This window comes from Amphiura filiformis, chromosome 18 (assembly GCF_039555335.1).
Source record: "Amphiura filiformis chromosome 18, Afil_fr2py, whole genome shotgun sequence".
NCBI lineage: Eukaryota > Metazoa > Echinodermata > Ophiuroidea > Amphilepidida > Amphiuridae > Amphiura > Amphiura filiformis.
Genome location: NC_092645.1, coordinates 51,855,206 through 51,879,477, shown reverse-complemented (window position 1 = coordinate 51,879,477; position 24,272 = coordinate 51,855,206). Strand labels below are relative to the sequence as shown.

General features: G+C 36.5%; 1 protein-coding gene across 4 annotated transcripts in view; it reads left to right on the top strand.

Moving 5' to 3' along the window:
- Positions 1 to 17,205, top strand: part of LOC140138792 (uncharacterized) — a 49,558-nt gene extending 32,353 nt beyond the window's left edge. Inside the window, exons 4-11 of one of the 4 annotated variants that reach the window (XR_011857062.1) lie at positions 1,530 to 1,588; positions 4,532 to 4,687; positions 5,933 to 5,971; positions 6,764 to 7,810; positions 7,959 to 8,889; positions 9,326 to 9,865; positions 13,445 to 13,497; positions 15,229 to 15,294. Coding sequence is in view for 1 of the 4 variants with exons in the window: in XM_072160563.1 (XP_072016664.1) it covers positions 1,530 to 1,588; positions 4,532 to 4,687; positions 5,933 to 5,971; positions 6,764 to 7,810; positions 13,445 to 13,497; positions 15,229 to 15,352 (1,478 nt within the window). In the remaining 3 variants the exon portion in view is untranslated. Of the gene's footprint in view, positions 1 to 1,529; positions 1,589 to 4,531; positions 4,688 to 5,932; positions 5,972 to 6,763; positions 7,811 to 7,958; positions 8,890 to 9,325; positions 9,866 to 13,444; positions 13,498 to 15,228 lie in introns of those variants that run through there. The other 3 variants (XR_011857064.1, XR_011857063.1, XM_072160563.1) reach the window with 3 other exon arrangements.
- The last annotated feature ends 7,067 nt before the right edge of the window (positions 17,206 to 24,272 follow it).

The window sequence follows — 24,272 nt, the reverse complement described above, 5'->3', positions numbered from 1 at the left end:
CCATAAACCCCTAATTGTGGAAGACATGACCTTAATCTTTTTACACAGGGAGTGTGATTTTCATGTTTGGGGTGACTCCAGATTTGAAATCTGCACCCACTGTGTGGTAGATTAAGGTCATGTCTTCCATCTAGGGTATATGGATTTCAACTGGAACAGCCAGGTGTTTAGGCCCTGTCACTGCTCTGCAATACGAGCAAAAATATGCCTTGTTTCTGAATTTGAATCACATTTCGTGCAACCATTTTTTGCTGGGGAGAATATTTAAAAAAGATCATTTAAAATTGGCACTTTTTAAAACCAAAAGTGGTATATTTTGATATAAAATTTGTGAATAGAAATTTAAGTTTCAAGCTTGCGATGATATTTTATACTAGAGTCTTTTAACGACCAATCCTACTACCCAACTGCCCTTCAGTTTTTTATTTCCTGTTTCACTGCTAATCAGTTGCTTTTAAATGTCTATACTTGGGAAAAAATGCTCACCGTTATTAGCATTGGAAAGTGCGACAACCACTAATTGCAATTACTGTATGCTTCAGTACTACCAGCACTCTGAAGCCAATACCACAAAGATAATATGCCAACACCTGCATTAACAGATGGACTCTTGACACTGTTCACATTAAAGGATGTTCAATGATGTGCTTAAAAAAATAAGCACCCAAAATTCATTCAAATTTAGATTTGGGTATTTTTGGACCAATCATAAATGCGTAAATTGCCAGGGGGGGCTTGTATTTTAAGTTGTTTATCACCCGCGTACAAGGACTTTCAAAAGTTAACCAAAGCAACTTTTGTCTGAGAATAAAAAACAGCAACATTAGAAGTATGTATCTATACAAACAGTATCATCCGTGTGTGATACACGCAGGATCAAAGGTGGTTTATCTGTTGGGCACGTCAATTTGCGCCATATCACTTACTATTGCACTGCCTATGATCATGCCTGTATCACACACAGATGCAACACAATTCTGGTTTAGCTGCCCGGTTTAGCTGGCGCATCATGTGTTTTCAATACAATTCTGGATTAGGGTAAGGGTTGTGCGCAGGCTATACCAGAATTATTCCACGGATGCTACTCTCTCGAGAAAGACATACTTAGATGATAGACTAACTGATGATCCTCTATTGTTTCTAGATGTTGACAATGTCCTTTTGGATGGTGTTTAAATGGTAGAGAAGGGGTCTCCCTGCTGTCAGTCCGAAATACCGTCAGTCCGAACCACCGCTAGTCCAAATTTTTAGGGTTAGGTTTATGGTTGTGGTTAGGGTTAGCGTTTGGGTTATGTTTAGTGTTAGGGTTAGCGTTAGGTAAGCTTAAATTTCGGACTATTGGTGGTTCGGACTGACGGGGTGTACCCGGTAGAAAATCCTATTTCTGGTAGTTTTATACCCCCATCTTTGTTTAATCCTTGGCAAAATCTTGTCTTCACTGAGGACTTGAAATGTTGAATTCACTTTTGACGTCTATTTCCAACACATAAAAATATATTTTGTATTTTTTCTTATTTATCCTATTTTAGATAATGGAGATTCGAGAGTAAGAAGAGCAAGAGTTGGACAGCCTATTGATAAGAGAAGGGTATGCTGCATTTATTGGATCTTTTCTTACATTGCCTCTGATTGGTTAATTACATGTCCATGATATAATCATCTGAGTTTTAAACCAATCAGGATAGAGGTTTTTAGATCTCTGAGCAATTTTAAGGTGGTATATCATATTTTGCCACTGTGACAATTGTTAAGCGGCAATTTTGCTGAGTGTTTTTCTGCTGTGATGGCAGCTTTTGCTACCGCCACTAAACGTCAAGAAGATAAAGCAGCGAACAAATGTAATCAAAAAATCACAGCGGAAGAAAGGAAAAGCAGTGTTTGTTACAAAAGGAAAATGCATAATGTCAGACTGTGGAGAGGATATCTTGCACTTCCCACAATGCATTTCGACTCTGTTCTGATGATGCGCTATTCAGTGCAACATGGGTCCATAGTGGCATGAAATATCTCATTTGCAAATTAGAGCTGGATGAGCTCTGGTAATAGAGGTATTTTTTGTCACTGTTCACCCTTGTTGCACTGAATATCAAATCAGTACCGGGAAGAAATGCATTGTGGGAAGTGAAAGATATCAAATCTCCCGGGGGGATCACTCGCATATCAAAGTGGTATGCATGCTCGTCCCAGCACCTCAAAAATGGACCCTAAATGGCGTAATCAGTGTGGAAAAATTTCACCCCTTATCGGCGTAAGGCTCTGTAAATCTTACCCCTAAAATATGGCGTAATTTGGCGTAAGAAACTAAACTGGACCCCTAAATGGCGTAAATTCTAAAACAAACCCACAGAAGTTGAAAAAATATACCCTAAATGTCGAAAATTTACCTAAAAAGCACCCTTTTTTCTAAAAACGTCGACGCCGCCACAAGGCCAAAAATCAACCCCTTTTCGACGTTTTTGGGGACGAGCATGGGTACCACTTTGGTATGCGAGTGACCCCCCCGGGTCAAATCTGTTCTGAATAATAACTATACACAGGTCTTAACAGCCATAGGACATGAATTTATATTCAAGGTAAAGAAACATGCATACTAATTATAAATCCTGTGTTTTTTGTTGTATTGTAATAATAAAAATGAATTTGCATAATTATTAATTTTGGATTTATGTAGCGCATTTTTTCAGAGGTTTGAAAGCGCTGTAATTTCGCTGCCACTGGTGAATTATCAGAATCAGATAGCATCAACTATGAAGGCTGATTATACAGCCGAACACGGTGCAAACCTATCCGCACTTATATTATAATAAGCACCGGATAAAAACGCGATTTTGGAAGCCAAAAAACGCACCACGATATTCCAAAAAACGCAAAAAAACACGATTTCCCGAAAAAAACACAATTTTTTTTTTTTTTTTTTTTTTAATTTTTAATTTTTTTTGAAGTTGTAGACCCTAAATTACTTGTTATTGAAGGTTGGCACCTCCGAAATACTGCTACATAAAAAAAAGAAAGAAAAGATTTAAAAATTCTGAGATTTTTTTTCAAAACTGGATAAATTTGTACATTTTAATTACTTTTGCTTCTATTGAACAGCTAGCAATGCATGTTAATTCAATATGTCCCTGGCTGTTCAATAGAAGCAACAGTAATTAAAATGTACAACTTTATCCAGCTTTGAACAAAAATCTCAGAATTTTTAAATCTTTTTTTTTTTTTTTTTTTTTTTAAGTAGCAGTATTTCGGAGGTTCCAACCTTCAATAACAAGTAATATAGGGTCTATAACTTCTAAAAAAATAAAAAATTTAAAAAAAAAAAAAATTTTGAAAAAACGCAATTTCACCCAAAAAACGCAATTGCGGCCGCAAAAACCGCGATCGCGTTTTCCTCCGGTGCTAATATTATAACATTCACCAATTATCTGTGTAGCTCTCCAAATTCCATTGGGTGAAGGAAGTTTTGATATCAGAGCCTGGTGTATCCTTGGTGTAAGATATTCATGAGTTAAACTTATAGTGTAAAGTAAGGCTGGCATTTTCGGCGGGGTAGCGGGTACCGCCGAGATTTCATTACCGGGCAGGAAATACCCTGCCCGGTACCCAGAAATAAAAAAAAAAAAAAAAAAAAAAAATTTTTTTTTAAAGTTTTTATTTTTTTGGTTTTGTAGTGTCCCTTGACCTTGACCTAAATGCTAGGATAATTCATGGTTGATCTAAAAAAAAAAAAAAACAATTTCAAGATATTTTGTATTTTTAATATGAAAATTGATACTTTGTATTCTTCTTCTTCTTCGTTGGTGCGTGACGACAGACTATGTAGTCCATGTAGAGCCACGGTATGTCATATTCATGTCATACTCTATTAATGATTTCAAAATGCATTGAATTTGAATGCATTTTGAAATTATTAATATAGAGTATGACATGAATACAAAGTATCAATTTTCATATTAAAAATACAAAATATCTTGAAATTTTTTTTTTTTAGGTCAACCATGAATTATCCTAGCATTTAGGTCTTGGTCCAGGACACTACTTTTTTTTTTTTTTTTTTTTGCAATTTGGTACCCGTTACCCGCCCGTAAATGCGCTGGTACCCGGGTACAAAATTACCCGAAAATGCCAGGCCTAGTGTAAAGACTCCATTGAGGAATTATAAGCAGCTTACGGAATAAAGCTTTATAATGCTTCAATCCATTCCAGGTTTGTGCATTTATTGTATGAGCTTGGAACGGTCCATGGATTTCCCATGGATTAGCATGTGTCCCTCATGGACCAACCTGGTTAAACAAACATCCCCTATGGAAGTCGTGACCTTAATCTCCCACACAGGGGGTGTAGATTTCAAATAGAGTCATTCATTCAGGTAACCCTATTTGAAATTCACACTCCCTAATAGGCTCCCATACGGGGTGTATGGATTTCAATTATAATTGTACACAGAGGAAAAAGCCAAATTGAACCCATTGTGGTTATAATCACCACAAACTACCATGCAAACATATCATAATATTTTTAATTTTTCCCTTCTCAGTTCAATCGTACTCCAAGTCTATCACCTTCAAGGTCACGTAGAAGACGTAGCCGTTCACGCAGTAGGCGAAGTCGCTCTCATAGTCGTCACAGTGATTCGGATGGAAGCCATCGAAGTCGAAGTCGCAGCCACAGCGGAAGCTCAAGCCCCAGAAGAGTAATTTAAATGTCTAATTTTGTTTTTCCTTTTTAAAATATTTGCACATTAAATGGAGGGGAATTCGTAATTTTTTGGAGGGCAAGGGTTGTTTTTAAATTTGCAATGAAGGTAAAAGGTTTTTACTTCATGTTTGGGCCAGACTAGTCAATTATCATGCTAGGAGGAGTTAGCCCCTCCTGAACACAACCTGGTTACCTGTATACATGTATATGCCAGGACCTACAATAATAAAGTTTGTCATTAACAGACATGACCTATGTATACCCCTGGGTGGGGAGAAGCAATAAGTGCCTTGCCAAAGTGCACAACACCAGGCCAGTGGCCAGGATTTATTTTTGACTTGTGTGTTTTTCCTTCAAAAAAGGGCTGACTTGCAACATTTTTTACAGAATGTAATAAAGTGAACCTTTTTTTGGACTGTTTTTTTTTGGGGGGAGGGAGGGGTGTACCCTCTGATGGTATACTGCTGGGGTATGAACCTGCAACCTCCCTATCATGATTCTAAAGCCCACATTGCACCATTTTGCCCTGAAATTAAATCCATTCCAAATATTTTTTACCTGTTAAACAAAATTTGATTCAAAGTCAGGTTTTTTTTATAATAATAATAATAATATATAATAATATATAATAATATTTATTTCAATTGCCATAAATTACAAACATGAAAAAACATTAAAAGCAATTTAAATGACAATCCAGGAAAGAAGAAATAGACTAAACAGTCCAAGCACAATGTGTTCTTCTTTCCTGCTTATATTAAAGTACATATAATAATAATAATAATAATATAGATACAAGATACGCATAAATTAAAGCAAAAACATTTGCATAAAAAAATGAGTGAAACACTCTATGACATATACTTAAAACAGTAAGCAAGCCTATGAAAAACATAATTACATCATAAAATGCTCTTTACACATGGCCTTAAACAAGGTAAGGGAGGGCACAGAGCGTACAACAGTGGGAAGTTCATTCCACAAACGTGGAAAGGAAACAAAAACAGAGTTGAAAAAGGCATTGGTATGAGAACTACAGTGGAGATACCTAAACTCCTTAACCTTAGAAGGCTTGAAAAATTGGCAAAAAGAAGAAGGACCAATTCCATTAATCAATTTAAAGCAGAAGATCAACCTCAACAAATCAAATAATTTTATAATTGTATATAAGTGTGCTTGTATTTTGGAGTTCATTGTGTTTTTATTTATACTGAACTGTTTTTTGTAATTCTGTTTACAGAAGAATAGATCTTCTAGCAGAGAAAAGAGGAAGAGTAGGGTATGTATTCAACCGTTTGATTCAATGGGCTATTCCATACATCACCCATTTGCGAGCGTAGCGGGCGAAAAAAATAGGGCTTTTTTATGCCTGTTTGGTCAAAAAAGGTCAAAATTTTGGGAAAAAAGTCAAAATCCGCCCCCGGTATCCTGGTTAACCCCATTTGAAATTCACACTCCCTGTGTGGAAGATCAACATCATGTCTTCCATATGTGATATGATCTACTCCATGGGGGCCAAAGGAGGCATTTTTAAAAATTGAGTTATTATATTTATTACCTTGTAGTAACATTAGGCTATCATATACTGAAAACACCAAAGGTCTAGCATACTTGGTTATAAAGCTATGAGATTTTGTGATGTGTATTTGCTTATGTATTTGATTGTTTTTTACTCCATAATTTTGCCTTTATCTCAGTTTCAAATTTGCCGCCTTTGGCCTCCATGGACCAGATCGTGTCACATATAGGGATTGTATTGATGTCAACTGTCAGAGCACAACAGCGCAGTATACATGGCACGGTACACGAGCGCCGCTAGTCAGACGTGCTATGGCGTATTAACCCAAGTCGCAAGAGAATATTTTCATGAGTCCACCACAATATGAACTGTAAGATAATCAGTCATCACTACGAAACATAACATAGTACAACATAACATTGGAATTAGTCTAGGAGTCCTGCAGACCTGACCTGCAGTCTTGCAGACATGACCCAACTCATTTCGTATAATTTTAATGTAACTTTCGTTAATTAGTATTTAACATATCAGCTTTCCTCTGTTTTATTACAGTCTCGTTCATTTTCACGGTCACCTTCAAGACACTCCGCAAGTCCGAAGCGCAGGCACAGTAGATCGCCAAAAGGATCCGACAGCTTCAGACATCGAAGATCCGAATCTCCTTCTCACAGAAGGCACTCATCCAGTCGTCATTCTATTTCACCTAAGAGGGAATCATCAAAACACCGATCTCTATCTCCGGAAGATCGAGCAAGATCGCCTTACTCGCCAACTCAGAGTCCAAGAAAGAGGACTAGAAGTCGAAGCCGCAGTAGGTCGTCATCGTCTGAACGTGCCAAAACGCCACCAGTATCATCAAAGAGAAAGTTGTCTTTATCTCCAAACAGAAAGGCGCACTCATCTCCAACACATTCAACTCACAGCAGGGACGAGTCCCCTGTTAAGAAGTCATCAAGACATAGTACTGATCGAACATTCCCTGGCGATGATCAACCATCACATCATGAGAAATCTAAAGATGAAGAAGACAGACATTCCTCGCACATGTCACCACCATCACAGAAGCGAAAAGATCCTCGCCGAAAAAGTGACGCATCAGAAGGCAGTGCATTGTCATCGCCAGAGGCTCAGAGTGACGTTCCGCAAAAGGCAACCAGTCTTAGCTCGAGTATTTACGGTAAAGTTGCGTCTTTCACTGACATGAATGTCCAGCAGGCGCCTGCGAAGGCGACATCGTCATCATCTCAAAACAGCGTAGTTCCTAACGGCAACAAGAGAGGAAGCGACGATGCAGAAGACGTCGAAGCGGATCTTCGTGCAGAATTCCTGAACAACAACGATGCCTTATACGACTCCCATGAACGAACGCAGGCCCCTGGATTTCCTCTTGTGTCGACGTCCCGTAACAAAGCAGAGAAAATTCTAGATGATCTACCAATTGACCCATTGAGCGATGGACACAAGTATGTCAGTAGAACCGTTGAGAGGGATTTCAATATGAGTAACGGTGATAAAGATGGGCGAAATGATGGCAAAAAGGACGACTGGACGCCAGAGATGATCAGTAAACTCAAAGTGAAGAAGGAAGAGATAGTACAGGTATGGTATAATAACAAATATCTAAGTAAATTTATATTAAATTATCTTTTAAGCTTATTGTGTCTTCTGAAATAATTGTTTTAGATGGAAACTGTGTGGAAGAAGACTTCATTGTGATTTTTGATTTGAATGATATGTTATTTGACAGAAAGTTATCAATGTCATGATAATTATAGACATACGTATGCAGTCAGCTAGGAGACACAAGACTTGCATACAGCAGTGCTGCACTCAGTTATTGGCAAAGCAGGGCATGTTTGCAAAGAATTCTGCAAATCTATTTTCTTACTATTGTACAACTCCCAGGGTTGTGTTAAGATTACATAGTTTCAAAAACTGTAAAGTAAGGTTGTCTTTCCGATTATCAATGATGGTGATGAATAATTGTCCGCTGAAGTGAAGTTGAGTGAAATATTATGGTCACGATGAAATACTTGAATCGCTACCATAATATTTTTTACCAATGTGATTGTGAGCATAACTCAAAATTGGGATTATAATGTTAATTGTATGATCGTCTTTTTCCCCCTCAAAGTGCATGTATGACAGGTGAGCCAATCTGAGGTCAAAGTTCAACCCCCTGAGCACTACCTGCCAATCTAACATTGCCTCTGATTGGTCAAGTACATGATATGTTCATTTTAATCACCAATCAGAATGGAGTTTTGCAAATAATTTGCCCTAATTTCTTTGTGTGGTGAAATTATTCTAACAATGTTGCTGATTGGTTCAATTGATAATGAAAACTCCTTTTTGACCAATAGGCAGGTAGTTCTCATGGGGTTAATCATTACTTTTCAGAAAGACAATGTGGACCCGACGATTGCAGTTTGTGCTATTGTAAAAACCTTTGTTTATCACTAACCCAATTTTAAGTTTCAGAACACCAGAAACCAAATTGTCATTATATTGCTTTCCAAAATGGAGAGAGAATTGAGAAATATTTGATGTTTGCTGGACAACAATGATGGCAGGCCACCAACACAGGCACTTTGATCACAAATACCGCACTATATTGCACTTGTGGATTGAAAGTTTTTTTTGCGGATTCACCATGGACACTTTTCTGTTTTTCACACGTAAGGTAGTAGACATTAAACAGGTTATTTTTTTCTTTTTTAGCAACAAACACATTCTTTTACTTGCAAATTAGCATGTTTAGTAGATAAGTTCATTTGGAAACGTTGGGTAGAAAGTTATATGAGATCTATGCATATATCATGCTTCTTTACGGGAGGAAAAAAATGTAGCACAACTTTTGTGGCGGGCAGAATGTTGAAAGAAAATTTTACAAGATCTATATCATATCATGATGCCGAACCGACAGACGGAATATAACATAAACATTGTAAAGAAATACGATTATATTTGTGTTACCTTAATTGAATTTGTGATTTGATCATCCAATGTATAATTATTTATTTTTTAGAATGTTACATAATGGTAGTCAAGATGATCATAAAATAGATTTTTTAGAAACTTTCATATTATTGTTAATCACTTTTAACGCATCAGTGGCTTTTTGCGAGACCGAAGCTTCAGCGTCCGATGTATAGGAAGATATTGACCATTTGCAACCACTGTGTCCTTGTACCGTGTTGATGTCAGATTGTGCTTGCGTCTGATTGGCTAGAGCTACTACCAAATATGGAATTGCACTCGCATATGATTAGCTGGTTGGAGATTGTATCCTGCATTGTGTATATTGCCTTGCGTTACTTTGGAGCATCGATAGCGTCTGATTGTACCTCTGCAAGAAAATGGCAAAGGCATTGTGCCACTGCTGATGTGTTAAGAAAAAAATACTCCCAGAGGAAAGATGGTCATCGTCTTAAAGAAGATTGATACTGAATTGCAAGCACTTTCAGGGCAGATCTATGATGTCTTGTGGTGTTGAAGAAATGAAATGTTGTTATTGATAATCCCGTCAAGTTTGCAATATGTTACCAACAGCGATCGATTACCACATGATTGATCAATCAGTTATTGATTACTGATTGATTGCTATTGATTAGTAAGATTGCCGACAATATTGTTGATGTTAGCTGCCAGTAGGTAGGCAAAATGAATGATACTATCGTATGTCATCATCTCGAACCCCTCATCATTACTCATAACTAATGATTCTCTTAGACAACTGGCTATTCCATATAAAATCCATACTACCCCTGTGGTAGATTTTGGAAATATCTTCCACAGGGGGAGTATGAATTTCAAATGGAATGAACACATTAGGTGGCTCCATTTGAATTCCATGCACCCTCGGAGAAAGAATTAACCTGACTCTTCCACTCAGGGAGGGTGAGTTTCAAATGGAGCTGCTGAAGTGTCATTCTGTTTAAAATTCATACTCCCACTGTGGAAAGTATTTCCAAAATCTTCCACAGGGATAGTGTGGATTTTAAATGGAATAGTCCAATAGGGAGAATGTCATGTCTAGATAATGAGCTATTCCAGTTGAAATCCATACACCCCCTATGGAAGACATGACCTTAATCTACCACACAGGGAGTGTGAATTTCAAATGGAGGTTACCTGAATGGGTGACTATTTGAAAAAAAAAACACTCCCTGTGTGGAAGATTTAGGTCATGTCTTCCATAGGGGATGTATAGATTTCAACCGGAGTAGCCAGTGCTTTCCAAAATCTTCAAATCAAAAAATCAAGCTATATCATGATTCAAAACTTGAATGGACAAGTGAAGAAAGATGTATCTGGTATCTGGAATTATTGTCTATTTCTATTTATTACATTTAAAAAACCAAACTTGCCATACCTGTTTACTCAATATACAATATTTTCTATTTACTTGATGCACTCACTGGTTGTACTTGAGTGAGTGGGGTTAGATTCACCCCAATAGAGACGTTGCATGTGTTGATGTCTCAACACACACAATGATTGATGTCTAAACACACGCAATAAAGCACAGTGCCCGAACATAACATAATCGGAAGGTTGCGGGTTTGAGCCCCGGCAACACCATCCTGTTGTGTCCTTGAATTACTCCTCTCCTCTGGGTACCGCCATTCTTAAATGCTGGGAAGGAGCAGTAGTCTTGCTGTGGAGGAGGTGTGGCGATCCCCACAGCAACATTTCACAGTGGAGTCTGGCCTAATCACTAATGAAAGAGAGATGGGTAGTCCGTCCTGTAAAAAAATGCAGGATCGACTCCTTTACCTTTACCTTATTATTTACTCAAAAAACCCACCAGTTCCACTTGAGTGGCAAAGGGTGTTGAGACATCAACACACACATGTCTTTTGGGGGGACCTAGAATACTCTCACTCAAGTACAACCAGTGAGTGTATCAAGTAAATAGGTGCTTGCTGTGCATTGAGTAAACAGGTATGGCAACGTTGTTTTTTTAAATGTAAAAAAGAAGCGAGCCTGCCATGGCATCCCCTGGCATCCTGTTTGCTGTACAACCCAATCATACAGACAGTATCAATATGATGAGTGAATATTATACAATGTAGTAAATATCAATGCAGTGGTATTCGTGCTTCAGATGTTTGCATCTAAAATTTGCAAGGCCATTCTAAATTTGAAGAGACCCGCGATATCACTGTAGGAAAGCTTGCATGTATTTGATTTAAAAGGCAACCCTTGTTCAAATTTCAAAACACAAGATCATTTCAATACACATCTTGAGATACGGCCTTGAAAGTTGCATGAATTTCAAATTTTTGGGATTTCTGTTATTTGTAGCTTCTATGATGCATTATAGACATGACTGGAACCATTTCCCTCATGACACCCTTCATAGCCTACTGACCATCACCGAAATCAAACAAAACATGAGTGTTATACCATCATGTAAGCATACTCAGAGTTGGCCTATACTCAAGACAGGGGTGTACTCACATAGGTATATAGGGATGTACTGCTCTAATGGGTCGCTTTTTTGCAAGAAAAACCCTTGAACATCTGTCCCAATTTGAGAAAAATTGGTCAAAAAATGTCAAATCAGCCAGTTTTTGGTTTAAAAAAATAAAACATGGGTCCCAATTTGAAAAAAAATATCCCTAAACATGGGTCCCGATTTGAGAAAAATTGGTCAAAGCCGTCAAATCAGCTGTATTTAAAGTAAAATAATCCCTTAATACGGGTAGGGGTTTCAGAGTTCCAGCAACACACCATGTCAAAATGTAGTAATTGAGTAGCCCCCTCCCCCCTCCCCAGGTTATACAGCTTACGGAATAAAGCTATCCCAATCCCGCAATAAAGTCTTGACAATAGGCTGATTTTATGTATGCTTTCATGAAGAATAGACCAAGACTCTTATCATGTATACATTTGGTTTGCATGTTGAGAAAATGATTTAATCTTACATGCATGTATTAAAGTAGGGGTCATAATTTCAGTACATACTGCAATTTCTGTAGTAGACTTGTTATTAACATTTCTATAGTTTACACTAAAGAAAATAATTTATAGTTGTAGTAATTACTCTATATTGTAATTAACTTGTTTCAAAATCTTAATATGAGTGTAGACCCTTTATCTTCTTTCCAAGGTTCCATACTACTTTTTTCCAATCGCTGTCTTTTTTTAACAACATAGAGCATAGAGTTGGAGTATTCACATGAATGTAACAAATGTTAAGTACATTTACCCGGGTGTCGACTGCTGAAGACAATTTCCAAATTTTATTTGAAAAATTTAAAAAAATTCAGAATTGTACATTGTCATGACCATATTCGGAATCAGCATGAAAAATGCATTAAAAAGAGTACAAACAAGCCTAGTATTGGTTTAGTGGTTCTTGAGATAGCTCTTGATATTTTTGAGAAAATATCTCAAAACTTGGGACTTCTTAGCACACAGAACATTAACTTTAGAATAATTAACAATAACTATGTAACTGCACAGATTTCACCAAATAATTTCCTTTGTACACTTATACACATTCATTCAACATTCAGCACCCCAACTAAAAAATCCTCATAATATTATCATATTATTAAAGATAAAGAAGTAATTTATAACAATAATGTAAAGTGGAGAAGAAGAAGAAAAAAAGATGATTATATTTGGCTGCAAAGAAAATCTGATGAGTCTGGCAAAAAGAATAAGGCTATACAGTTGCATAACGTTTGTTCACCTAAATATTTTTCATACACAAAATAGAGAACATGTTATTTGAGTACAGTAAATTTTAGCAGCAGGTTTACAGAACTTTCTACCAAACTTGGTACTAATACACAGAATTCCAATTATGGAGCAGTTAAATGTACTACTGGGCAGTTGAATTCCATACACCCCATATGGAAGACATGACATTAAGCTCCCACACAGGGGGTGTAGATTTCAAATGGAGTCTCCGATATAGGTAACTCCATTGAAATTCATACTCCCTGTATAGAAGATTATAGTCATGTCTTGCACAGGGGGTGTATGGATTTTAACTGGAGTAGCCCAATAGTCCATTTAGTCAAGTTTTGTTGAAGTTAGGGAAGATGTTTGACAAAAAATGTCTTGAAATATCAAGAATTGGTAAGTTATGTGACTTTTAGGATACATATATTTTATGCTTCACCAAATATTCATTGGTAATTTAAGGAAATTTATGTTTAACCAAAAATGTTAATACAATTTGTGTGTGTTCTTCCCATTTTGTTGTTTCTATAGGCGTACAAGCAAGACTGCGATACTTTTTCAACCGTGGTGAAAATGCTAATAAGGTGAGGCTGATGTATGTATGAAATAGGCTGTTCCATTTGAAATCCATATTCCCTATGTAGAAGATTAAAGAAAAGTCTTCCACAAAGGGAGTATGGATTTCAAATGGAATTAGCTAGGGTTACTTACTAAGAAATCCATATTCCCACTGGGATATGGCTTTTCACAACTGGAGTGAGTATTTCAAATGTAAGTTACACATTTGTGTGTTCTATTTGAAACCAACACACTCTCTGTGGAAGACTAGCGAAATTGCCCACAAGGGGAGTATGAATTTCAAATGGAAGCAAGCAAGCTATAGACCATTCTTCTAATATAATTGATTGACAGGACGATGCATCTCAAGCAATAAACGCAATGTTCTGGCAGTATACTTTGATTATGTGAGCAATGTGTGTCGCTTGTATAGGTGACCCCGGAGTGACGTCACAAGCCGTTGACCTCCGTTGACAACAAATCCGATTCAGAAGTCAAATTTGTAGTTTTCTGTGGTTTGTCCCTTTTCAAATTGGCCAAAATACTACCATTTCTATAACTTCTCGACATGGGGCCTCCAGCCAACAACAAAAATAAAGACTCTCCTCTACATGTTCATGTGTTCAGCTTCACATAAAATGCAATTTTCGCCAAGTATTTTACCTTTATTTTACCGAAATCGGCCCAGAAATTTGCTTGATTCGAGGTCAAAACAAAATGTAAACAGACTGAATCAGCCTCTGCTACAAGTCTTCAACTAGTCGCACTGCTCCACGTTCTACTGTGGGTTGAAAAGCGTAAGTGTAGGCACTGTAGCGTCATGTAAAATGGCCGGGGTCACCTATATGTATTGTGCATGGTACAAGAATGTAGTACTAATATACAACTCTAGGTTACTTAGCTGGTTCCCAACGAAGGTTGTAAGAAAATTATGGAATAATATTAATTAAGCTCAGCTCTGATAAGTAAGCTATTAACTCAGGTAAGTATTTCATTGTAGTTAAAACACATTATTGTAATGTTGTTTTGCTATTCCATCTGCAAATGAAATACTAAACGTGCAATATGGGTATGATAATCATTGAGCGGCTCCAAAAGTTTCCATAGGTTTAATTTACAGGGCAAAATTTTCTATTTATATTCTTTGCCACATTCTATTTGGGCTCACGAACAAATGTATATATAGAAGATAAGTGGATTAACATTTCTGATATTAGTAATAACCTGACAGCCTCATCCCCAACTCGACCCTATCAAAATGCAGATTTTGGTATCAGGTGAAAGCTCATATTTTTCTCATTAAAATATTGAAATTAGGCTTTCCAAATCGGAAGAAATCATCAAAAATCTGTCGAATTAGTCTCAACTGTGGTATACCATGTTTTGAGACTAATTCAGCAGTTTTTTTACGATATCTTCGAAATACACCAATTTGGAACTCCTAATTTCAGTATGTTAATTAGAAAAATAGGAGCTTTCTTTTGATATCAATTTGTCACATGATCATGATGATTATCATTAATAAAAACACTGTAGACTACCGTACCAGTTTTATGCTGTATTAAATGCCAGTAATTCCATAAAGAATTAGTCACATTTACAAGGATCATTTACTTGATCTTTATGCATGAATGCTTGAAAGGGACAACATTTTATGTTATACATAAGTTTTAAATAATTTGATTTTCTAAACCATTCTTCCTGTAATACTAGTGTTATTTGAAAATTTCTTTCCCCGTATTCTTTCCATCTTACAGTAAAGATCCTGATCTGGAGAAGCGACTACAAAATGCCTTGAAGGAGAATCTGAAGGAGATAGGCCAGCGCTGTGTGGAAGAATTAAATCAATTAGCTGATACACTGAAGACTGAATCCAAGTAGTACTCGTACGAAGCAAGAGAACGATAGTTTTCGCTCATTTTTGCTGTTCAACTCGGTGACATGAACTTTTGGTGCAATTTGGTGGTTCCAGAGTGGCCTTTTACTTTCAGCATGGCATACACAGACAAGTCAGTGCCAGAAGTGGGTAAGTGCAAGAGCTGCCCTGTGAACATTTGGCAATTTACACATAGTATATTGTACTCATATACACGGCAGGTACACATGGCAGCTATTGCACTTACCCACATCTGGCACTGAGCAGTCAAAGTTTGTAGTTATGATAAATTATAGCTGATGCACTGAAAGACCAAAGCCCAGTAATGCTGGAATGATAGTGCCTCTTTTTTGCTTTTCAACTTGGTGATTTGAACTTTTGGTGCAGTTTGGTTGTTCCAGAGTGGCCTTTTATTTCAACATAATAATCAGAAAATGTTTGTAGCTTTGTTTTTTAATCCACAACACAGTTTTATTTTTATTTGTTTTTAAATGGCAAGGTATAATCAAAGCTTTAACAGCATGAAATTTTAGCTTGTATAGGCTGCTGACAGATTTGCAGTTGCCGCCTCTGATTGCTTGAGATTCATGTAAATTGGATATCCCAGTTGAAATCCATACATCCCCTATGGAAGACATGACCTTAATCTCCCACACAGGGTGGTGTAGATTTCAAATGGAGTCGCCCATTCAGGTAACCCATTTGAAATGTCCTTAATCTTCCTCACAGCTATGATAAAGATATGTCATCCATAGAGGGTATATGGATGTCAACTGTGATAGCCCAATGCATTGGGAACAGCATTGTCTGGCTTTTGAAAAGTAAGGCAATAGCTGGCCTCTTTTTTTAAAAATGACACATTGCAGTTAAAACTAACGAAATAGGTGTCCTTTATAGTATTTTTTCTCTTGGTGCATCAGTGTGTCTAGACAACTGCTTTGAATGCTAATGATGGTTTCATACTTTTCTGCCGCTTGACACTCTAACGACGATTTTGCTTCACTGTGCAGTCGCGCCAGAAGCGCTAGCGGTGACCAGCAGCAAGCCGATAATGGATCACTCCACCGCTTTGCCCAAGTGGCAGCATAGCTAGGAGTTCAATTCAAGTCAAGTTGTGAGTGGTGCTGCTCTGACGTATGAGAACATGATACAATTTTTAGCGATGTTGAGCGGCAACATTGGCTTTCATAGTCATGACGTTGCCGCTCAGCGGTGAAAGTGCAAGCAGCATGGTGAAGCGTCACTCTGTTCAGCGGCAAGCGGCAGAAAGTATGAAGCCAGCATTATCTATGCGGCATCTTTCAACGTGTGCGTATGTGGGCCAGCGTCTTGAATGCTGCGCCAAATGAAATGTGCACCAATGTCACTGACTCATCAAAAGTGAAAATTCTAGGCCCTGTTCATGTGTTCTGAATATAAATGTATGTTTCAAATGTAAAGTATTGTCATTTGGCTCTTCCAGTTGAAACTCATACACCCCCTATGGAAGACCTGACCTTAATCTTCCACAAAGGGTGTGTGAATATCAAACTGGGTTACCTGAATGGGTGACTCCATTTGAAATCTACACACCCTCTTGTGTAGGAGCTAGATTAAGGTCATGTCTTTCATAGGGGTGTAAGGATTTCAACTGGAATCGCCTATTATGTATCATTGTAATTCAGCAAACGTAATATTAATGAAATTTCTTTTTTAATTATCTCAAAGAGATTTGTAACTACACTATCGTCTTATTAATGAATTTGAACATATATAGATTCATGTAGAAAGACATATATAAACAGTAGCATTGTTGAACAAATTAGTTCTACAAACTGTATCAAAATTATTTGAACCGGGATACATGTATGTGATATTTTTTTTAAAAATGTTAAAAATATAAAGTTGCTACAATTATTGTCATTTTTGTGCCACTTTAATTTTAGAAACTGGAATATTTGAACTTGAAGTCAATAGGTTATTGCATCGGGGGCTATTGTCATTTACATGTAAATGAAGATTGACGTCCAACCTCTCTTATCCAGCAATGATGGGACCAAGCATTGGCCGGATAAGTGAATTATATGTAGTTCAGTATTTAATATCTGAAGTGCTAACATTGAGACAGCAAAAGGTTACTCAAAATGGGGTAATAACACTAAAAGATGGTATTTGAGTGCTTTATCCCACATAATTATGTTCGTCTAAATGCTTCGGGCATGAAATCAAGCTTTCATAGCATTCAAACATGTTTTTCTATGAAGATCACATGTTCATGTCGGGATAATTTGCCAGTGAAGTGTTACGTGTAATCCGATTATCACTATGTCGGTCAACTGGATCACGTTTTTGAGTTCTGCACCCCGATCAAAATGATCGCAACACAAAGTCTGGCATGTACTAGCAATTCCAAAAGGTGCGTGATCCAGTTACCAGGGAGTTACGTAACCACTTCGCTGGCGAATAGAGAGATCCGTATGAAAGTGGTCCGGATAAGGGAGGTTGGACTTTATTCATAGTTGTACATGTGTACTCACACAACACAAGTTGAACAGCTTCACTGCTCAAAACATTTATTGCAAAAGGTGCTCTCAATCAATATCTCACTTCCTTTAAAACCATCATGATGTTACTTCTGCTCGGAGTATGTTATCTTCATGACCTTAAATTTTTTAGAGACGATAAAACTACTAAATTTTAAATATTAAAAAAAATAACCTAAACTGGTACTTAATGTATGTAAAAAATCTGCAAAAATGATTAGTTGTCAGTTTTAATAATTTTGATACAGTTTGTTTCGGACCAGGGTTCCCATGGTCCTTGAAAGTCCTTGAATTTCAACCTTTTCAAGGCCTTGAAAGTCCTGGAAATTTGCACAAGGTCCTTGAAAGTCCTTGAAAATGGGAATTTTACCAAAAGTATAATTTTGACAAAATTTGAGGAGTGGAGAGGAGCTGTTACTTTCATTAATACGTGCCGCATGGAGAGCTGCATTATGATTTTTGTGTTGTGGTAAGTCCTTGAAAATCATGCTTTTGGCCCTTTGAAAGTCCTTGAATTTTAACGGCTTCAAGGTGTGGGAACCCTGTTGGACTTATTATGGTGTCACATGGTGAATTTAATAGATAAATTTAACAGGGAGTCTTATTGGTTCTATTTTAAGATCTATGCACTTTTAGATCAGTATTTGGTTGTATAGTTTAGTTGTATATTGAGCCTTATATATCACATAGTGGTTTTTTTAAGTGGAATACACAGAAAGTATTATTTCTTATAGAAGCAAAATTAGAGCATATTGCAACATTAATTCAAAATTGATTTTTTTGTCCTGCAAACAACACATTTAGCTGATTCCAATTAGGTGTAAGTTGGGACATGTGTAAATATTACAATGCCAAAAAATTTCAAAGCATCAAAAAATCAACCAAATTCATTTTATAAGATACATGTTTTAACATGGAAAGTTAGATCTATATAAGTGCTACAGAAATCATGGTTGAGGATAGAAAAATAAATTTTAGATGTTGCGGAAGCGAGAGGTAATGGGTAAAGAAATGTTGTTGAATTTTATTATCATAAACCAAAAAAATATGACAAAGGTGCGAAATTGTGCCAATGATTAAAATCAATAATGGCATATTTTGATTATTTTAAGTATTGTTTATATGTAATGTACTTCTAGTAATTTGATCATGTATGTATGTATACAAATTGTAGCTTTGAATATATCTGTATTAATTGAAATTATGCACAGTACTATTATATCTTTGAACCAAAGTAGTATCTTTCACCAACTGTTGAGTTTAGGAATAGATAGATATAGTATACAAGGATCTTCTGGATATGCTGCTTGTTCTTCACGAGGAAGAGATGAAAATTAATTTTTTTCTGTGACTGGAAATACATCTCGTAAATATTCATGAACTAATAATGCCAATTCATTGGTCAATCACTATATAATCCCTAGCTACAGCCTCATTGCCAGAGTCACAATGAGGTGTAATAATACAAAGCCTACGAGCCTATCACCCCTCACCCTCTGAGTTTGGTGTGATTGGCCCCATAGCCAATACCTGGGGGGAATAATCTAACCATGTAGTATTTGTATACTGTTGTACACATGTACATAATGTAAGTGTATGTGTCATACAGGGTGTCCCAAAATCATTGGTACCCCAATTTTTCCAAAGAAATCCTGGTATCATCAATACAACATGGAATTTTGATGTCCAATCTTTGCAATTGTATGTTTTTAGTAAAGATGGATCTATGTAGTGCAATTAGCGATGATTGTCATGATCATGTTGAATGCTAAGTAAAACTTCAAAATAATGAAAATACTATGGAAACGTCACATGGATGAGTAGCATTAATTTTGGGACACCCTGTATGTGCAACTCGCTCCTAGAAAACAAGGAACATAATAATATTCTTGCATCATAGTAGTGACATAAATATCATTATGTATTAATCCATTGTGAATGATTAGTATAAACTATTTGTCACAAAATTTGTTTTTTCATTCCTATTGTCATGACAAGAAAAAGAGTTGAAATTCATACACCTTCAGTGGAAGATGTGACCTTAAATTGCCCACACAGGTGGTGTAGATCTCAAATGAAGTCACCCATTCAGGTAACCCCATTTGAAATTCACACCCCCTTTGTGGGAGATTAAGGGCATGTCTTACATAGGGGTGTATGCATTTCAAGTGTAAAAGCCCAGTTAACATTTTTTAAATGTTGACATATTCTATTTCAAGAAGACAGGCAAAATGAAGGTACTATGATGTTTTTTTTTGTTTTGTTTTTTACACAGGAACAATTTTACCTGTTAGTTTTATTCAGTAAACCATATTGTGCTGGATTTTTTCTCCATCACTTTTTTTGTCATAAAAAATGAACAACTCTTCACAGTGAAGCTTTTTGTATAGATATCATGTTTGCTGCTCGGTTATCTTTAGTAGCATGTTATTATTTTTCCCAAATGTGCCAATTACAAAGATGACTATATTGAAATATGTGATGCGATCAAGCAAACATGAGTCAGATGTCAATCAAAATCAAAATTCAGTTTTCAATATCATTACATGGGCCGTTCTCAGAGATTTATTTTGCCGAGAGCCCCATCATATTAAATAATTAGACTTCGGTTCCATAGATATGGCCATTTTAGTGTTGCTCAGAACTGTTAAATACAAAGAAAGTTGGATACTATCATTGGCTATATCTCAAAATCAATATTCCCAACATCCCAACTCATTTTGCTTGATCACATCACATATACTCAGACCAATTATATCGCACAGAAATATATAATTTGCTGACCTGCTGTTTAATGCAAATATTTGCATCATGTAAAATGCTACAATTGGCAACTAGGTTTGTACTTGAAAATAATTGTGTTATAAAGTGGATAAACTTTTTTTGTCAAAAAAGGTTTCTTCTTAATCTTATTTTTCATTCCTCTTGTCATCACAAATAGAAAGCAAATAAAACATTTAAAATGTGGATTATATTCTTCTTCAAGAAGACATGGAAATGAAGGTACTTTTATGTTTTAGGGTTTCCATTTCTCAAAAAAAAAAAACCTGTTGGTTGAATTCAATAAACCATAATATGCTGTTGTTTCATTGTGACTTATCCCTTTGTGTGTCATTTGAATTTAATAACTCCCCAAAATGAAGCTTATTTGTTGGTACCGTGTTTTGCTGCTCGGATATCTTTGGTAGCAATTACGTTATTATTTTACCCAAATGTGCCAATTATATAAGGTGACTATATTGAAATATACTCAGACCAATTATATTATACCGTTGTTTGATTTAAATGTTTGTATCATGTAGAATGCCACAATTGACAGGTTTGAACAAAATTTAATGTTTCAATTGTCAGGTTTGTGTTTAACAATTGAAAATGAAATTGTTTTATGAACTAAAAACTGGAATTAATGTATTTTAATGAAATTTTCTTTTCAAATGCTTTGAAATTTTAAGAAAATGTGCAAGATTCGTAAAGGTACGTTTGAGCTTAATCTGAGACATTATTTTACAGATTAAGCAGTGTACTGGTAAGAATTATTTTTTAGAAAATGATTCTCTAATGGTCAAAAAGGAACAATGTTTTGTGTAGATATTTATATGTATTGGTGTTGGTAGTAGATACCAGTCTAGATATAAAATAATTGCGGTTTAGTCGGAATCCTCCATATAATGTTGCTGCGAGCGATTGCTACACCTCCTCCACAGCGAGGCTGTTACCTTGTCGGCATTGAATAAAACTAGTATGTATTTGTACACTTGGTGGGACAGGCAGTAGAGGTGAAGTGCACAACATGTTGATGCTGCAGGGATTCAAACCACAACCTCAAGTTACCACGAGATTGTGAGTAGAAGTCTGAGACTGCTGTGCCACGGTGCTCGTATGCACTGGAGAATCCTCACATATTCATGAGGGCCAATTATTTCATGTGTAACAAATCATACACAGATTTACATTTACGAAAAAGATGTCAAGACTGCTTTGAAAAATATGTGGTAACAGATGTAATGTGGGTATGGCATCGTTATCTGTAGCACAATATGCATTGATTGACAGATTATGCTGGACTTTCTCAGTTGGTGAACAACCTGTGGTACAATTCTGGTTTAGCCTGCGCACCCTGTAGGATTAGGGTTCGGATCAGGGTTATACTTGTGCGCAGAGTATACCAGAATGATTAGTTTATGATTTTGCACTGATCCATCAAATCATAATAATGTCGCCCATGGATGGCAAAATAGTGTGCCTCCTGATTATTTCGGTATGCCACTTTAACTTTGATTCAAAGTTAGTGCATGGCTATTAGCATTCTATGTGTAACTCGAGGTGCCTAAAATACCAGATATGCGCTGCATGCGCAAACGTTCAAAACACTCAAGCTTAAAGACGCAAATTATTGTTAGATTTTGGGTTCTTACACAATAAATCTGGAGGTACACTATTGCCCTTCATGAGCGATAAACCAATGTGAGGGATGCGATACATATGGAGCAAAGCGTCCAGCACGTATTATTTAGGACTAGGTCAGATGACACACACTTGACTATGCACACATAGTATGTGTGGGCTATGCGTTAAAGGAATTTGGCATTTGACTTTCAATGGTGTCTGTGTGAAACAATGTTTCAGAAATTAGATGTGGAGAATCGTAGAACAACTTGTTCATAAAATATTTCTGACTATATAATATAACAAATTTTATCTTGTGAGTTTGCGATATTTGCACAATTTGGCTATTCCAGTTGAAATCCATAATACCCATATGGAAGACATGACCTTAATCTTCCACACAGGGGGTGTGAATTTCAAATGGAGACACCCTGTATTGAAGACAAGACCTTCATCTTCCACACAGGGAGTGTGAATTTCAAATCAGGTTGCCTGAATGGGTGATTTCATTTTAAATATACCCCCCTGTTTGGGAGATTAAGATCATGTCTTCCATAGGGGGTGTATGGATTTCAACTGCAATAGCCTGTAATAATTATGCATGTTTGGTGTACACATTCAAATCTGTTAAAATGTAATAAGTATACTCTGTATGTAGATCTAAATTTTTTATCTTATCTCTGAACACCTTGACTATATTGGAAATGTTTGATAATCAAATTAATGTACTTTGTGTTTTACTTGTCTTTTTGTAATTTTTTTCATTTTGGTGTTGGGTTTCAGGGAATAGAAAATTGCTTCGATGTATAATTCAGTAGCCAATATCCATATAAACCAACAAATTTGTTACTTGAATTTGTAGAAAGAGTTATCACCAGGCCTGATTTTAATTTTTTGGGGCTCCCATTTTCTCAAGGCCACTGAGCAAAGACAAAGAAGGGTACCAAGACCAACAAGTGACTCTGTATTTTGGAACCCCAGCTCTACATAGTGGCAAAGGAAACAACATCTTAAATTGGGCTATGCAAGTTGACATACATACACCCCCTATGGAAGACATGACTTTAATCTTCCACACAGGGAGTGTGAATTTCAGATGGAGACATCCGGGTTCCCTATGGAAGATGCGTCGTTAATCTTCCACACAGGGGTTACCTGAATGGATGACTCCGTTTGAAATTCACACTCCCTGTGTGGGAGATTAAGGTTATGTCTTCCATATGGGATGTATGGACTTCCAACTGGAATAGTGCATTGTCCCGGATGAGTTTATTTGCTTATGGACTGATACAAAATTGGGTACAATTACCGAATAGGGTGCAACTTGCTAGACTTGAGTTCAGTCCTCGTTTAGGGTTTGGGCAGGGCAGTCTTGTAATAAGACAAGTTGAACCCTATTCGGTAATCGCTCCCAAAGTTGAGTCAGAACAATGAATAAGTGCATAGATATTCTGTGTGGAGCAAAACACAGTGTGTTGTCTGCTTATTTTTCTTGCTTGTTAATATAATTTTAATGATTGATATCAATATATTATGTTACATAATGAATTATGTATAATTATGTATGAAGGTAGCTATGACCAAAATAAATACAATGGGAAATGGAAATATAAAGTTTTTTTGAAGTCAGAGTGAGTGTTATTCACAATGTTGTGAGCGTTAAAGGAGGATTTCGTGATCCTAGCATCCTCTTTTTATAACATCTTTCAGTATATATCCACGAAAAAAGCTTATTCCCAAAATTTCAGTTGATGCCGATCTTGCGGTTGTGAGTTATGCATGATTAATTATGTGTATTACACTGCTTCATAGGCCACTGTTGTAATTTCGTTCTGGTATACCAGAACAAAATTCAAATTTGGCGATATTTTTGCTAAACGAATTAATCTGCAAGAAATTTTTTGTACATAAACATATAGCCAGAGGTTTCCCACTGTGGGATGCTGGCTGCCCTGATATGTAAGATTTTTAGCCCTTTTTTGTACTTTTTGCCCCTTAAAAGTTGGCTTGCCCCCCC